This window comes from Lingula anatina, chromosome 10 (genome assembly GCF_051362555.1).
Source record: "Lingula anatina isolate TDL-2025a chromosome 10, LinAna3.0, whole genome shotgun sequence".
NCBI classification, from domain to species: domain Eukaryota; kingdom Metazoa; phylum Brachiopoda; class Lingulata; order Lingulida; family Lingulidae; genus Lingula; species Lingula anatina.
In genome coordinates, this window is record NC_141776.1 from 17,942,374 (window position 1) to 17,956,520 (window position 14,147).

The following is a 14,147-nucleotide window of genomic DNA, read 5'->3' on the forward strand; positions in this document are numbered from 1 at the left end:
TCTCCCAAGATGACGTCACGGTAGGGAAATTCCTTGAATACTTTGCGCGGCCATCTTTGTTTGAGAGCTTCTTGACCGCAACTGCTCGGAGTGTGGGGGCGAATAGCAAGCCAAGGGGAGCGTCAACTGTGCACGTACACACAAGGAAGCAACACGATCTACCTTAGAAGAGGATTATAAGTCCCGCCTGTGGCACCGAAAGGTGGATATTACTCAGTTCACCTTGGAAATCCGGGATCGGGGGCAGCATATTTTTTACCGTGTAGAAAGACTAGGTGGGACCCCGTTAGCAGGGGGATTAACTACTTCAAGCTCAGTATAGAGCATGCTTACTTTCATTTTTATAAGTACAGAGACACTCTTTACAATGCTTCTTCGTGTCTCGCTTGTGTTTAAGGACGCTTTGTGTAGATTAGTAAAGTAATATTGTTTATCACCCGGTATATCTCTTTACCTGCTGTCTCTTAATTTAGTCACCTTCCGGCGTCCGCCTGCAGTGGTGATGCCCCCACATTAAGTAACAGTGTCCATTAAGTATCTTATGTGTGTAATGCATCACCAAAGACCAGTATTTCATATAGTTCATGATATTCCGGTCTTTGCTAACATTCAGTGCATATGGCGTGCAATTTAATTGCCTTCCGAAGTTCCATGTCCACCCTTGATTACCAAACTTGTAGAAATCTTACTGGCATTTCTCAAAATGTGTCATCAGTCAGCTCATCAGCTAGAATATCAGGGTATAAAATCTTAGTAATCAACTTGCAGATCTTGCTGCCTTCGGTTTAATTTTGGTTTATCTCTTGACTTGACATGATTAGATGTGATATATTGAGAAGTTTATAAGACATGTACATAACAGTTGCTAGTTTTAACTGTTAAGTAATGTACTTCTTGTAGTAACATTAAGTTAAGCTGGGGTAGTGTTAACACTTGCCAAATGCTAAAACTGACTTAAGTTGGCTAAACAAAAAATGCTTGATTTCACTTGTTTTTTCACTTGTAACTACTTGGAGAAACTTGTAACTACTTGGAGAAACAGTGATGAAATAGTAGTGATTTGGCTAAAAGAAAAAAAAAATGCCAGTTCTATCCCAGTAAAGACCATTTTTTTTTGTTTTCTATCACTTTCTGATCTGTTATGGTTTTAATGTGTGGGTACAAACCAGTTCTATCCCAGTAAAGACCATTTTTTTGTTTTCTATCACTTTCTGATCTGTTATGGTTTTAATGTGTGGGTACAAACCAGAGCAAGCGACAGTGTAAAATGCCAAAACTAGTTTGATATTACTGAAGTAAATACAGAAAGTAATTATGAATGATTTTCACTTTTTGTCATGACAAACCAGGAAAAGATGGCATCATGTAAAAATTAATACCTTCAGTGATTCTTGAATTATGGTATTATTGAGAGACCATTAGTTCTGTACTAGTACTAGTGTAGAGCTCATATATAGCATGGATAATATTCTTATTATCAATTGCTGTTAGAAATTATCAGGTATATTACCAATTTACTAGCTCTGTAAACAGTTAATATGACACATAATTGAATAATAATGGTGTTATTGTTGTGTGGGTATTTATGAAAATCATCCCTTAAAATTTCTTTCCTTTTTTTAGTGACCAATTCAAGACGTTGTGATGTAGAAGACCTAGGATGGCGAACTAGGCCCATCAAATTGTAAGTCAACTTTGGTACATTATAAATAACTGCTATTTTGCAAGACAAAGCTGTAAAATATACTGATGAAATTAATAAAATATGAAAATAATTAAGTGAATGAGTAAAAAATAAATACTTGTACTATTGTGAATAAATAAACTGAGAAAATGGTATAATCAGTGATATGTCTGAAGTAGAACAAACTGTTTTAGGCCACATTCAGAACAGTGGACTAAGAAGTCCGAGGAACAAATATGTTCGACCATATGAAAACTTCCTCACGGAGAATCTATTCAGTGTCTATTAGCTGGTTAGACAGGAAGTTTTTTTGTGGGTCGCCATATTTGACCCGCAGACTAGTAAGTCCACCGTTCTGAATGCGACCTTACTCAGCATGGCTGATCACATGTAAGTCTGTTTTCATGTTGTGACATGTTGAAGTACATGTTTGGGCATGTTGGACAGGTAAACAATGGTACAGGTAAACAGGCAACAGGTGCACACAGTAGCTGTGTATAGACTGGTTTGTTATCTTGTGAAAATTATTCCACAGGTAGATGAGCAACAATGCAGTCAGTTTTAGGTCTCTCGGCCATGAGAATAGTTTCTCCTCAATGTAGGGTAACAGAAATAAAATACTTAGTTCAGACCAGCACGAAATTATGAAGACCAGTAGATTTTTTTTAGTGCAGGGCCTCTGGATTTTCAATATCTCCGAAGCTTTTCCCATGTGACATCGGAATGAAGGGAGTCACAGAATGTGATCTGTTTTCAGGTTGCTTCCCACTTTCTGTGTGCGCAGTGTGTAGACAATGCAGGTGCCTTATTGGAAAGATCCACCGCCATATCCAGGACACTTGAGAAACTATACACAGCCTGGTAAGTTACACTTGAGAAACTGTACACAGCCTGGTAAGTTACACTTGAGAAACTGTACACAGCCTGGTAAGTTACACTTGAGAAACTATACACAGCCTGGTAAGTTACACTTGAGAAACTATACACAGCCTGGTAAGTTACACTTGAGAAACTGTACACAGCCTGGTAAGTTACACTTGAGAAACTATACACAGCCTGGTAAGTTACACTTGAGAAACTATACACAGCCTGGTAAGTTACACTTGAGAAACTATACACAGCCTGGTAAGTTACACTTGAGAAACTATACACAGCCTGGTAAGTTACACTTGAGAAACTATACACAGCCTGGTAAGTTACACTTGAGAAACTATACACAGCCTGGTAAGTTACACTTGAGAAACTATACACAGCCTGGTAAGTTACACTTGAGAAACTATACACAGCCTGGTAAGTTACACTTGAGAAACTATACACAGCCTGGTAAGTTACACTTGAGAAACTATACACAGCCTGGTAAGTTACACTTGAGAAACTGTACACAGCCTGGTAAGTTACACTTGAGAAACTAAACACAGCCTGGTAAGTTACACTTGAGAAACTATACACAGCCTGGTAAGTTACACTTGAGAAACTATACACAGCCTGGTAAGTTACACTTGAGAAACTATACACAGCCTGGTAAGTTAACCCAAGTAGTTCTTTGACAAACAGAGTGGAAATTACCCCAGGAACTGTATTAGACTAAATCATGTGCTGAATTTTTTAAGAAAACATATTTGATTTTATTTGGTTAAGTATATTATTAAACTAAGTTTTATGTCTAACCTAATTGGTCATTTACAAAGACAATCTTAGTGCAACCATAAACCTACTGTCACATTCAGTATTAGCTTGATCCTCTTTAATATCTAAAAAATTTTTATATTAACTGCATACCCCCATTTTTTTCAGGTTACAGGCAAAGTTACTCTGGCTCTGAGGCCAGCACAGATATTTCTTTATCCTCAAACGAGAATCTCAGCACCTCGGCTCGTCAGGACCCCCAGGGGGAAGAAAACCAGGGGGGTTTGGCCCCCGGGCACTATGACCCCGGGGACACCCTGGCTGATGACAGTATCCTAGCGCGGCTAGGTATGCCCCCCTCTGTCGAGGTGAAATCTACACGTGCTGGAACGTTTTACATCACTGGGAGACCCCAAGGTGCGGCTAACACACCTGAGGACCCGCCCATAGACTGTCAACAAATTCAACCTTTACAAGGTCAAGGTCACTGGAATGCAATGGCAGCCAATCAGAGGCTGACAAACTTGATCCAATCAAAAGACAACGACAGCGGAGGCAAGGGGAGCCCCGCCCCCACACGTTTGAGCTCAAGGGAGCAGCTAGGGGGTTACGTCAATGACCCCAAGACTTTAGGGAGCTGCTTACCCCCTCCCCCAAGATACCCCGGCCCTGCTGGGGGACACAGGGCGACCACCCCCCAGAATCTGTACCCCCCTGCGCCTGAGAGCAGGCTCTCCCAGGAGATGCTGGACCGAGCAGGCTTGTCCAGGTCGCAGCAGGATATTACAATGCAGTACTCTGACATGAAGAGGAGGGTCGCGGAGGGCATAGAGGTCAGAGGTCAAGGTCAAGGTGCTTATCAACAACAAGGGTAAGTGTTTTAAAAAGTTTTGATATTTATTGAGCATTTAAGAGCAGTGTTTATGTTTTGATTACAGGGTTAATGTTTTGACAGTTATGCTGTGGTTTTTTTGGAAGCCGAATGGTAAAAGAAAGGTGCCACGATGATGCAAAACCCTGTCACATACAATATACTGATATTTCACATAATATATGGCATTTGCTTAGGTGGAAAATAGATGTGTATGCACTTTCCAGCAGTGGAGAAACCTCACAGTTGAAATTCCAGTCCAAATTTGTTATACACAAGTCATACCTATGCCAAACTTAACATTATCACAGCTTATACATTGACTCTCTCAAAGTCACTTTGTCACACCCAACACACTGTCTCTCTCACCCATCACTGTCTCACCTAACACACTCACTGTGTCTCACCCAATGCTCTGGCCATCTCACCTAACACAACACGTTTCTATATGTCTGTAGCTGCAGACAGGAGCCTGACCATGCTGCTATAGCAGAGAGAGCTTCCCAGCTGGTGGAACTCCTTTCTAATGAGAACAGAAAGCTGAAGGAGGAGCTGGAGGGGTACTACAAGAAAGTCTCCAAGTTACAGAAGGTAGGCAGAGCTGGAATGAGAGACTAAAAACTTTTAATTTTGTTCCTTGCATCTCTGTATAGTTGATGATAGCAGGTTGAATTTATTATTTTTAAGTCAACATAAAGAGTAAGATGCTTTTGTCATCACATTAGGATTTTTACCTGGATGTAAATTAAAAATAGTGTGATTTTTATCTTTAGTCCATGAGTTTTATTGGAATTATTTTCACATATTTATGTAATGTAGTTTGTGAAGCAATATCATTAAAACTTAATGCTGGCGAAATTAACATTATGACATAGTCACATTCAAATTACTGTTTTTCTTTTTATCAAGAGCTTGTAAAATATGTGGGTATTACCTCCAATATTTCTGTGACTGTCAGTCACCATCATCAGGGAGTAAATGACTAGGGTCATTTCACCAGTTACAACATAAGGCCAGTGATTAGGGGCAATTGACCTGGATTTTCATTCCAGGTGAAATGACCCTAGTCATTTACTCCCTGATGATGGTGACTGACAGTCACAGAAATATTGGAGGTAATACCCACAAATTTTACAAGCTCTTGATAAAAAGAAAAACAGTAATTTGAAATTATACATACAGAGCTAATGAAACTGTTCTCTCATAGTCACATTCCTTTAATGGTTATTGAATATTTCAACAATTTGATTTATAAACTGCAGTTTCTTTGGCTTCTAAAAAACTTTCAATTCACCAGAAAACCCCTTTTGTTTCTGATTTAGTTTGAGCTTGAAATCCAGAAGATCCAGGAGGACCATGAAGGCCTGGTGAAGTCTTCCCACAAGAGAGAACAGCTGGAGAAAGCCATGAGGGTAAGGATGGAGGGAGAGGTGAAGAAATTACAGGAGGATGTCAAAACACTCAGAGGTAAGAACCAGATACAAAGCAGCGGTGTGTTAGTTGTGACAGTGACAGTGTGCTATTGATGAGTGTGTTAGTTGTGACAAAAGATGTGATGATGAGTGAATATGTTTGTTATGACAGTGATGATGGTATTGTGAAAGATTTTTTATTTCATACAATTTTTTCTCAATTCAAATTGGAAATTTTTTTTATCTTGACAGTTTTCTGCCTTTGAGCAGTGCCCAGGCTCCCGTCCCTTCCTGGTTAGAAGGCCACGAAGCCACTGCTTGTAATCTTTTCTTTCAAACCAAAGCCATAACTAAATAAAAGACCAGTTTTATGTAACTAGAAGTGTTAATTTTATAGTGCATTAGTATGAGAATGTTATTTGTGATTATAAGAGTGTGTTGATAGTTATAGGAAAAAATATTCAAAACATGAAGACATTATTACAAGCTAGACAAACGAGATTGTTGTAGAATACAGTAGATTTCCTAATGGTGTAAACTTAGAAGTTTACTGAACATTTTTATAAAGAAATGTCAAATTGTCCCCACAGGTCACTTACAGCTGGCCCAAGCACAACTGACGACACACGAGTCTTCACAGAGCGACGCACAGGTCAAACAGGAACTGGAGAGGAAGGAGGCTTCCATTAATAAGTTATTAGAACAGAGTGAGTCAGCCTCTCCCCCCCCCCCCCCCTCTCTCTCTCTCTCTTTTTCACACACATGCATACAGTCTGCTGTTTGTAGTACATTGGAATATGTTAGTTGATGGAATATGTTAGTGGATGAGTAATTGATGAATTAATAACAAGATTGATAGATTATGCATTTCCATGAATAAACATTGCAAAAACTCTTTTTCAGACAAAGAAATGACTGCAGCAAAAGAGCGACTAGACATAGAGCTTGCAGCACAGAGGTCGACACTACAGGAACAGAGGAAACATATAGACATATTAGACAATGCCCTCACCAATGCACAGGCCAATGTAGTCAGACTGGAGGAGGAAGTGAGTAGAGTTTATTTTATTTTATTTTATTCATTTATTTATTTATTTATTTATTTATTTATTTATTTTTTTTTTTTGCTGAAACTGAGGTGTTTAACATGGATAAATTTTGTGGATTTTTATAAAGAAGTGTTGAGCTGACAACAGAGTTCGGTTTGGTTTTGATTAAAACACTGATTACCAATATCTTACAAATAAAACTAAAAGTGTGAATGAGATGCAATGAGCAGTGGATTGTATTAAATTAACAGGATTATGTGTTATCTTATGGTACACTCTGTATGCATCCTTGACTCTAGAATAAATCTCAAAGTTATCTGTTTGTCATTCAGTTATGTTAGTTCATGTACTGTGTGGCCATTGGTAAGAAATTTTCACCTTAGTGGTAAAATAAATTTAAATCATCAGAAGAGCAGGGGGTTCACATTGCTTTTCTTCCTTCTATTTTTTCTAATTTTTATTATTATTATTATTGTTTGCAATTTAGTTAAATGGGGATTTAAAAAATGGCTGCTTTTTTGTCTTAAAAAACAAAGCATTTCAGTTTTTCTGTTGGCTTTGGTTGCAGTTGAAGAAAAAAGATCTTTACGTGGAAAGAGTCGAGCAGTTGCAGAAGGCCCTAACTTCATTACAAACAGCTAATCAGAAAAGAGAACAGATGGAAAAGAGTCTGAGAGAAAAACTGGAAAACGAAATCAAGATGCTGAAATCTCAAAAGGTAGATTTTTCTTTATGTCTTTTTTTTAACCTGTATTTAGTTATAATAAATTTAAATGATTATTTATTCCTATATTTTCCCCTTGTTAGTATTTGATGTCTCCATGGCATTATGTATCTGAAAATGAATCTGACATAATTGTTTGAAGATAATGTTTTAGATAATTTGCTGAATAATGCTCCGGCTAAATGTTTCTTTAAACTTAACTAATAATTCTTTTTGACCAAATAATTCAATTAATTTCTGAATATACACTGAATATTGTTCTATTATTTCAGAGAGAGTCAGGATCTTCAGTTGAATCTTTTCATGAAGACACAATAGCAACACTTACTACAGATCTGAGAGCAAAGGAAGAGAAAATTTTAGATTTAGAATCTCAACTCTCAAATGTGAGTGAATTCTATAAACACATGTCAAAACTTAGAAATTTACCAATGCATAGCAGTTTCAGTTTCATAGTTTTGTTCAGATTTCTGATTAAAAACACAATGAAAGTAGCAGAGCTATTAATGCAGTTAATGTTCTTTATTGGAATGGTGATGTTTTCAGAAAATAGTTTTATTACCTGTGCTAGGCGCTAAGACAAAAGTAGTCATTTTTCTCCAGTCAACTAGTTTTGAAAATGTTGTTAACCTGCAATATTTTCCAAGTACATCCAAGTATATTTTCCGTATAAAGACGCACTTACTAAAAAGACAGCAAAATATTGGAGGTAAACAATATTGACAATACCAACTGTTGATTTAAGAAAAAAATTCCTACCTTAAAAGAATTTTGGTGTGACCACAGCTGTGGAATTCACTCAGTCTCTATTCTGTATTTTAGTGGGAACAGAAGTACCTGGAAGAGATAGCCATGAGAGAGATTGCCTTGGATGAGGCCGCTACCCCAAAGTAAGTGGAATTATTCATATCAATCTGCTTTAAGTTCTACTTCACTTAAGATTTTATTTTTCAAAAACAGCTAGTTTTGTTTGTTTCCTTCTATTTTCCCTCTATTCCCTTACCACATCTTCTCAGGATTATTTATTTTTGTTTTGTTTTGTTTCTATATTGAAAAAATGCCCTCTCTCTTTTATCTCCCCCAATACTTTCTCCCTTAAATGACTTATCAAATATTCCAGAGTCCCAGAATGGAAAGTGACAGCCTTAGAAGGAAGGTATACAAACAGACTGTAATAACTGTTATCTGTGGATAGGGCTGTTCTAAATATTTTATCAATTTAACAAATTATTTACCTCAACATCAACATATTCTTCTTGGATTATGGGGTGATTGCAGAAAGCTGTCTTAAAAAACTTATCCTCCGTGTATGTTTTGTGTCAAGTGTAATTGTCATGGCTTGTTCTCACGTGTCATGGCTTGTTCTTACATGTCATGGGTGCCTGTGTCATGGTTGGTTCTCACACAACATGGGTGTCTGTGTCATGGCTTGCTTTCACTTGTCATGGTTAGGTTTTACACCACCTGTGGTTGTGATTTGTCATGGGAAATCATCATGTGTCATTGGTTATTACTGGTTTTCCTGAATCATGCCTGGTTTTCATGTACCACAAGTGGTTGTCATGGTTGGTTGTCATGTATCATGAATGGAAAATCATAATGGGAATTTGTCATGTCTCTGGTTGTATTGAGTGGTTGTTTTTTATCATGGGAGACTGTCATTAAACTTGTCATGGGAAACTATTGTGACACTTCATGGAAAACTCATTTGTCATGGGAAACTCATGGGTTATTAGCAAGCATTCTTAATACTTTCCTGCTAATGACTACAACCACATCTTCCCCTTCATCTATTACATCATCATTCATGGGTCACCTCTAGGTACCTGGGTCACCAACTTGGTTCAGATAATCTTTACCTCTGTGGGAATGTACTCAATATGTAACTGCCACTAATATTGCTTTCTATGTATGTCGTTTGTTTGTTTGTTATAGGGATGCTCGTATCGCTGCGCTGGAAACAAACACGTCTGAGAATGAAAAGCTGTTAGCGGAGGCTCAGGTGGAAAGGTTGAAAAGTATGGAAGAGCTTTACAAGACTAACAGGCGCTGTGCCGAACTGGAGGCTAGGTATGCTGGCTTGGTGTGTGCTGTGCTGGGGGAGTGTGTTAGTTGTGATTAAGAGCACAACCAGCACAACCGGTACAGAAGAATGGCTCAGTTTGTCACGAGTGGAATTATTATCTGTCCCAGCAGTGCTTTACTCATGTTTTGTATATTGAGAAAATCTATAAACTTCCTAAGAGACATTCAGATTTTTCGTGAAGGGATGTAATAACCTCTTTATGTTAGATGTAATTCAGTTATATTCCAGGGCAAAGCTTGAATAGATATATGAGATAACCTGTTGCATGTCAATTTGTATTTTGTTATACATGTTTCAAATCTACATCAATGTAGTTGTTATTGTTCATAATAACAATTCTACTGTAATCTTGCAGATCTTGTTATCTTACCGGTCTTTCTGTTTTCCCAGAGTCAAGACTCTGCAAGCACAAGTGGCCGAGAAAGACGCAATGGTTCGTGTGTTACAAAAGTCTGCCAGTCGCAGCAGCAGTTACGCCAGTCTATTTTCCTCTCCCCGCCATAGTCCCCGCCCCTCCGTGACCTCCCCCACCAATAGCACTACCAGCAGCCGCCAGAATAGCCAATTGGATACCAGTATGCCATATTTGTCCCCCAAACACGCCAAGTCAGGTGAGTAACATGTTGGTATTGACATTTCGCCATGGTGCAGATACAGGAGTGTTTCTCGATTATTAATTTATTTATTTGTATGGGTATTTTGATTCTTTTTCAGGTCTGGGAATTTTTTCGCGTCTTGGAAGATTTAATTTTTATAAAAACCTTGAGGTTATCTTGGCAACTCATTTTTGAAATATTTTGAAAGGCATTTTCTTACAACATGAATTGGTTAATATAAAAAAATCTCTTTTAAAACAATTTTCAGCAGAAAGAAAGAAAGGAAAAATATAATAAGGTAGTCCAGTGTGGGTAATTGACAAAGATTAATAAAACGTTGACTTTCTGTTTCAGCCAGCACAGATATTGCCAGTAGCACCAATGAAAAAGAATCCACAGGTTTAACAAGACCATCATCAACACAGGTCAGTACCATGTGGACAGTACAGAAATAATTTTTTTTTATTCATTAATTTTTTAATAATCATTATTTTTGTTTAGCATTACTGGAGTGATGGAAAAGTAGTGACATTGATTAGGGTGAAATTATGTTTAAAACATTGTTGATAAATATTTATACAAAGGGGCACTCGGTGCTTTCCATAGACTCTATTGCCCATTGAGTGCATTTTGAGATTGAATGAAGTAATGATAATAAAAACAATATTGTTTGTATCTAGGCATTAGTCCCAGTGTCTCCTGAAGCTCCACAGGACCACGTGTCTCAACACTGTTGGCAGGTCTAGTTGACAGGACGTAGCCAGTAGAATTCAACTGTCTTGACTAGCCAGCAGTTCATCTGTATTGACTAGCCAGAAGAGTTAAACTGTGTAGACTAGTCAACAGGCTCAGCTGGATGAAACACATTAAATGTGACACTGGTCCTTACTAAACACTACTGCAGGGTTGACTTTTGATGTGGAATACTTGTCTTAATTTGACTTTTCATTGAAGGATTTTTTTTACAATTGTCTGGTACAAATCCAATTCAGTTTTGTATCAATATCCATCTATCAGTAAGGGTTTCAATCAGTTACTCTGAGATTCAGAACAGTTTTTATTCAGCAAAGGAATTTTTTCATATCAAACTTCAACCCCTTGGTGGCAATATGGAGCAGATTTATCTCATTGGTGCTTACTTGGTTATTTCCTATGCAATATTTATAATGGGCATGTGCAAGAGGAAACTGGAAAGTGGCTTTTCTTGAATGCAGCGACATCTATGTATTTTTGAAAGCAGAGCTTGCAAATTTTTATGATTATTCTGTAGTTTTTCATTTTTCATGATCCTTTATGAAAATATGCTGGTTCTTCTAGCTGGGTAACTATTAATGAAGGAAATGAATTTGTGTAATTTCTGGTAGTGTAATAACTGGCAAAGCTAGAGATTATCAAAAATAAAGTCCCTTTTCAGTTCATATCTGGCAGGATTAAAGTGGATTAAGAAAAAGAACTACACTTTTAAGCATAGTTACTCAAAGAAAATCATTTCATTAGAGCACTTGACTGTGACCGGCAGTGGAGAACATGAACATTTATATTTTTCCTCTTTGATGAACTTGCCATGGCATACAAGTATATTCTTACATAGTCTATAATGAACATTGAACTTGAATGGTAACCAGAACTCTGGAGTGTTCATGTCTGAGCTGCCTTGTTGCTACTGGAAACTAAGTCCAAGCCTCAGTTTCACAAAAAGACTTAATAGGTTATTTCCCTGGTTTAGTTGAGTACGATTTTCACGAGAGTGCTCTTGATAGGTAAAATGTAACCATGTAACCTTGGTAATTAAGTTATTAGCCAGGGAATCTGACATAAGTTTTTTATGAAACTGGGGCCCCAAGTCATCTGCGTAACTCACACAGCATAATCTGAATATTGTGTTTCTGATCCAGTCCTCACTGCTAATGTTTTGAGTTTCTCAAATAGTGAAAGTAGATGTTTGCCAAGACCTGATACCAATAGGCTGTGGTGAGACACACTTATCTGATTATGTGGTGTCATGTATATTTATACAATTGGTGGGGTGGGGGAGGGGGGGGGTAGAAGGAAAAGATCAGGAAATAGAGGAAGTCAGTTGTTTTTTTTTTTTTTTTTTTTTTTTTTTTTTGTAATTGTATTATGGTTAGTGTAGCTAAACACCAATCATGTGCCAAGATTCTCTCACTAGTGAAAGTTTTGCTGTAATTTTCACTGAGCTGATGGAGCTGTGAGTGAAGTGCTGTAGTCTCGGGTGGGTGCGTGATGTCCCTTCCTTGGTGCCAGGGAAATTGTTTTTACCAATGTTGTGACCTTGACCTATTTATGCATCAACCTGACCTTGATAAAGTGCGACCTTGAACTTATAGAGAAACTGACACGACTGAGATGGGTCTCTAAACTGCTGCGCATGGACAACATTAGGGCTTTGGAGTGTACATTAGGCTCATTCTGGCATTGTTTCAAATTAAGCTAAGGTGAGCTTTAGAAATGAAAAACATGGTACAGCATTTCCTCTTGATATTCTGCAGTTTGTTGAAGCAGACATTTTGCCAGCATGAACCCTTTCATCTCCCAGGTGGAGCGAGAAGTACACTCACTGTTGTAAAAGTTAGTGATACTGGAGTAAAGTCTGCTCTCACATGTGCTAACGTGGTGGGGATATAGAAAACAGGAGAATGCTCATCAAGGTGCTAGTAGAGTAGTACAATTTTTTCCCACCAGATGTCAGCAGGAGCTGATCAGTTATTTGGGTAAATTAGAACACCAGATGGAGAAAAATCATAACGTAAATGACTGTGTGGTGACCTTTTCATGACTTATGAGGGGTTTGGTAATAGAATAAGATCTTGCAGTGCCTTATGTATTACAAAATGCCAAACAATAGCTATGCAAGAACTAGAAGGTTCAAATGACTGGAAAAGGTTTCTTCCCCTTCTCAAAGAAGATGTACTCATTTGTTTATATGCCTTATGCATATACATATGTATTTAGACTTGAAATTGTTTTACCGCTGGTAAGGTTGTGGAATGACTTGAGAAAGGGGAAGGGAAATTAAGGTGCTCTTTTGAACAATAGCTTTTTTTAGTGCTTTGAAAAAAAGCCTGGATTTTAAGAAATAATAAAACACTGCAAAAAAGATTAATTTGGTTTGTTTTTCCTTCAGCAATACAGCTATATTATCAGGCAGACTGCAAATTTGTGGTATTTTCAACTGTCTTTTTAGTCTTGTGTCAATTGCAAAAACTGCTAATTTCAAAACACAGTCTTGATATGGAAGACGGCTTTATTTGTTCCTGAGATGACAATGACTTGACTGACATGTCAAATTGATAAAACAATAATACATTACAATAACTTTGTTTTGACTGCTGACAAAAATGATCATTAAACATCTTTCCATAAACAGCTGGCGAATAGGAAGTAACAATTATGTAACTGATATGCAACAGATATGACACCAAGTACATACAAATAATGAAACTAATTTGCTACTTTTGCCACAATCTTACTGGTAGCTAAATGCAAGCATCTCAAATCACTGGAACTTTCACAGTAAATATTGCATCATCAGCGCATCTTTTACCCACAACAGAAGAGGTGTGCTGACAATACTCAGCCTTGTTTCACAAAGCTCTGGCTGGCAGATTTAGCAAGTGATAGCTATGTGACACTGCTCCCCAGTCAGCTTCCAGTAATTTTCTATTTAACTAAGGGCGGACATATGTGACAAATATCATACTGTGAAAGAGGCTATTCACTCTGGATAGGATAATAAAATAAAACTTAATTTATTCTTTACTTAGAGACTAAACAACATCAGTCTAATGACATTTTGATCCATCACCTATGGACCTTGGTCCTGTGAATGGCAAATTTTGACAAATGTTAATAATTGATGTGATATGATTTAAAAAAAAACCAATGTTTGAAGTGGCCTGGTTCATGATATGTCTCAATGGTACATAACTGAGGCGAGGAAGACGTAACCGTGCTAACAGTTACCATAGCAACTGTAGGATGCAATAAATTCGATCTCAGAGGAGCCTTAAACTGACAAAAATTATAAATATTCATATAATGATGGAAATTGTCAGAAAATATTTGCATTACAATTTGA

General features: G+C 37.5%; 1 protein-coding gene across 4 annotated transcripts; it reads left to right on the forward strand.

The window, feature by feature from the left end:
• The first annotated feature begins 17 nt into the window (after positions 1-17).
• LOC106167776 (uncharacterized) lies at positions 18-13,168 on the forward strand. 4 transcript variants are annotated; one of them, XM_086997341.1, is made up of 16 exons: positions 18-202; positions 1,624-1,684; positions 2,442-2,545; positions 3,479-4,181; positions 4,640-4,772; positions 5,504-5,648; positions 6,184-6,300; positions 6,497-6,642; positions 7,211-7,360; positions 7,639-7,752; positions 8,189-8,256; positions 8,487-8,522; positions 9,302-9,436; positions 9,843-10,063; positions 10,403-10,473; positions 10,729-13,168. In XM_086997341.1, exons 3-16 carry the CDS (start codon positions 2,479-2,481, stop codon positions 10,792-10,794), a joined length of 2,172 nt encoding a protein of 723 aa, XP_086853467.1. In that variant the 5' UTR covers positions 18-202; positions 1,624-1,684; positions 2,442-2,478; the 3' UTR covers positions 10,795-13,168. The 4 variants fall into 4 exon arrangements, with proteins under 4 accessions (XP_086853467.1, XP_086853470.1, XP_086853469.1 ...); XM_086997342.1 differs by having other exon boundaries at positions 19-275; XM_086997344.1 differs by lacking the exon at positions 9,302-9,436.
• Positions 13,169-14,147: the final 979 nt, after the last annotated feature.

Coding starts and splice junctions, on each gene's coding strand:
- LOC106167776 (XM_086997341.1), top strand. CDS start 2,479: ATGCAGGTGCCTTATTGGAAAGATCCACCGCCATATCCAGGACACTTG. Junction 6,643..7,210: donor TAGTCAGACTGGAGGAGGAA/GTGAGTAGAGTT, acceptor CTTTGGTTGCAG/TTGAAGAAAAAAGATCTTTA. Junction 7,753..8,188: donor TAGAATCTCAACTCTCAAAT/GTGAGTGAATTC, acceptor TCTGTATTTTAG/TGGGAACAGAAGTACCTGGA.